At 47.8% G+C, this 2,451-nt stretch overlaps 1 protein-coding gene across 1 annotated transcript; it reads left to right on the top strand.

Moving 5' to 3' along the window:
- The first annotated feature begins 676 nt into the window (after nucleotides 1-676).
- On the top strand, nucleotides 677-2,199 carry LOC146535010 (actin, muscle). Its single transcript, XM_085190973.1, has one exon. It carries the CDS (start codon nucleotides 757-759, stop codon nucleotides 1,885-1,887), a length of 1,131 nt encoding a protein of 376 aa, XP_085047099.1. The 5' UTR covers nucleotides 677-756; the 3' UTR covers nucleotides 1,888-2,199.
- Nucleotides 2,200-2,451: the final 252 nt, after the last annotated feature.

Raw genomic sequence — 2,451 nt, forward strand, 5'->3', positions numbered from 1 at the left:
AATAACACCTGTCCAAAGGAAATTCTCTATTAATTATTACTTATGCATGGGAGTATCTATCTAATATTTTATGGGGGCCAGACCCCCATTAGCTTTAAACAGATATTTTGGTGTAAGCTTGGTTTTTTTTATTTTTCAGGGCAAATTTTTTGTTAACGAAAACTTCTAGTGTTGGGCACCAGACTATTGTGGATGACCACGGACCCCCCGACCCTCCATATTCCTACGCTTGTGTGAATATATTTATGATATACATTTATTTAATATTTTTTTAAGAATGAGTTTATTTTACTATAATGTACTCGTTAAAAGATTCCAATTAGAATAAATTATTGTAATAAATTTAAATGTTTAAAATTATTTTATAAAAATGTGAAAACTCGATGTAGTGAAAGCGTTCTTGAAGCGTGGCCCGCTCTCGCCTGAAATGGAACTCGGCGCGCGGTCTCTCGCGCTCGATTCCAGCACAAATCCTGCCCAATGTAGGGCCTTCAAAACCTTCAGTGAAGTCGAAGGCTTCTTAGGGGAGGGCCGAGGAGGGGGAATGCAGCCCGCGTCGGGAGCACGGGGGAGTGCGAGGGAGCGCAGCGGCGCGAGAGGCGCCCGCGCCTTGTATGGAGCGCGACGCCGCGCACCGCCGCACTCCTCCGCGTGCCGCGTATATAAGCGCCGCGGCCCGCTCTCCGCCGCACTCGCAGTCTCGCTGCCGTAGAGTCAACTTCCAGCGCGTCCCGACAAACACACACAAACTTCAAAATGTGCGACGACGATGTTGCTGCGCTCGTAGTCGACAATGGCTCCGGCATGTGCAAGGCCGGTTTCGCCGGCGACGACGCGCCCCGCGCCGTCTTCCCATCCATCGTGGGTCGCCCCCGTCACCAGGGTGTGATGGTCGGTATGGGCCAGAAAGACTCCTACGTAGGTGACGAGGCCCAGAGCAAGAGAGGTATCCTCACCCTGAAGTACCCCATCGAGCACGGTATCATCACCAACTGGGATGATATGGAAAAGATCTGGCACCACACCTTCTACAACGAGCTGCGCGTCGCCCCCGAAGAGCACCCCGTTCTGCTCACTGAGGCCCCCCTTAATCCTAAGGCCAACAGGGAAAAGATGACCCAAATCATGTTTGAGACCTTCAACTCTCCGGCTATGTACGTCGCCATTCAGGCAGTGCTCTCCCTGTACGCCTCCGGTCGTACCACCGGTATCGTCTTGGACTCCGGAGATGGTGTCTCCCACACCGTTCCCATTTATGAAGGTTACGCCCTTCCCCACGCCATCCTTCGTTTGGACTTGGCCGGCCGTGACTTGACCGACTACCTCATGAAGATCCTCACCGAGAGGGGTTACTCTTTCACCACCACCGCTGAGAGGGAAATCGTACGTGACATCAAGGAAAAGCTCTGCTATGTCGCCCTCGACTTCGAGCAGGAAATGGCCACCGCTGCCGCCTCCACATCCCTCGAGAAGTCCTACGAACTTCCCGACGGTCAGGTCATCACCATTGGAAACGAAAGGTTCCGTTGCCCTGAAGCCCTCTTCCAGCCTTCCTTCTTGGGTATGGAATCATGCGGTATCCACGAGACTGTGTACAACTCCATCATGAAGTGTGATGTAGACATCCGTAAGGACCTGTACGCCAACACTGTCATGTCCGGTGGTACCACTATGTACCCCGGTATCGCCGACAGGATGCAGAAGGAAATCACTGCCCTGGCTCCATCCACCATCAAGATCAAGATCATCGCTCCCCCCGAAAGGAAGTACTCCGTATGGATCGGTGGATCCATCTTGGCTTCCCTGTCCACCTTCCAGCAGATGTGGATCTCCAAGGAGGAGTACGACGAGTCCGGCCCCGGCATCGTCCACCGCAAGTGCTTCTAAGCATCTCGTTAACCCTCGCGCCGCCGCTGCGGTCGCTGCGTGAGCGAGTGCTGTGTGTTGTGTTGCTCTTGTATCGAGTTCGGAACGCAAGCATTTTGTACGTTGTACGTAGTGATACCTGACAGAACTGAACATCTAATATAACGCCATCTATCATAATGTAATTTATTGTAAAATTTATATAAATTTAATTTTCTTTTTTATTTTTATTATACTTGAGATCGTTGTGGATCTCACGCCAAAATGTAATTAATAAATAAACGGTTAATTTATTTATTTTAATTACATCATTTCTTTTTATATAGCCGTTGACTTTGGATTTTAATTAAAACTTCCTCACACCTACTTCCCTAGTTCCTAACCTTCAAATTTAATAGATAATACAAATAGTTCTATTTATAATATACAATATGGAAAAATATACACACTGATAACTTTGTACGCATAATTGTTAGTTGCAAATATATACAATTTATATACAAATATATGTTCATTATATAGTACAGCTATAACTTATAACAAAATTACGCCAAGAAAATACTGCACCTGGTGGAATGTGGGTCA

This window comes from Heliconius melpomene, chromosome 10, assembly GCF_056956725.1.
Source record: "Heliconius melpomene rosina isolate 202511_hmr_F chromosome 10, ASM5695672v1, whole genome shotgun sequence".
NCBI classification, from domain to species: domain Eukaryota; kingdom Metazoa; phylum Arthropoda; class Insecta; order Lepidoptera; family Nymphalidae; genus Heliconius; species Heliconius melpomene.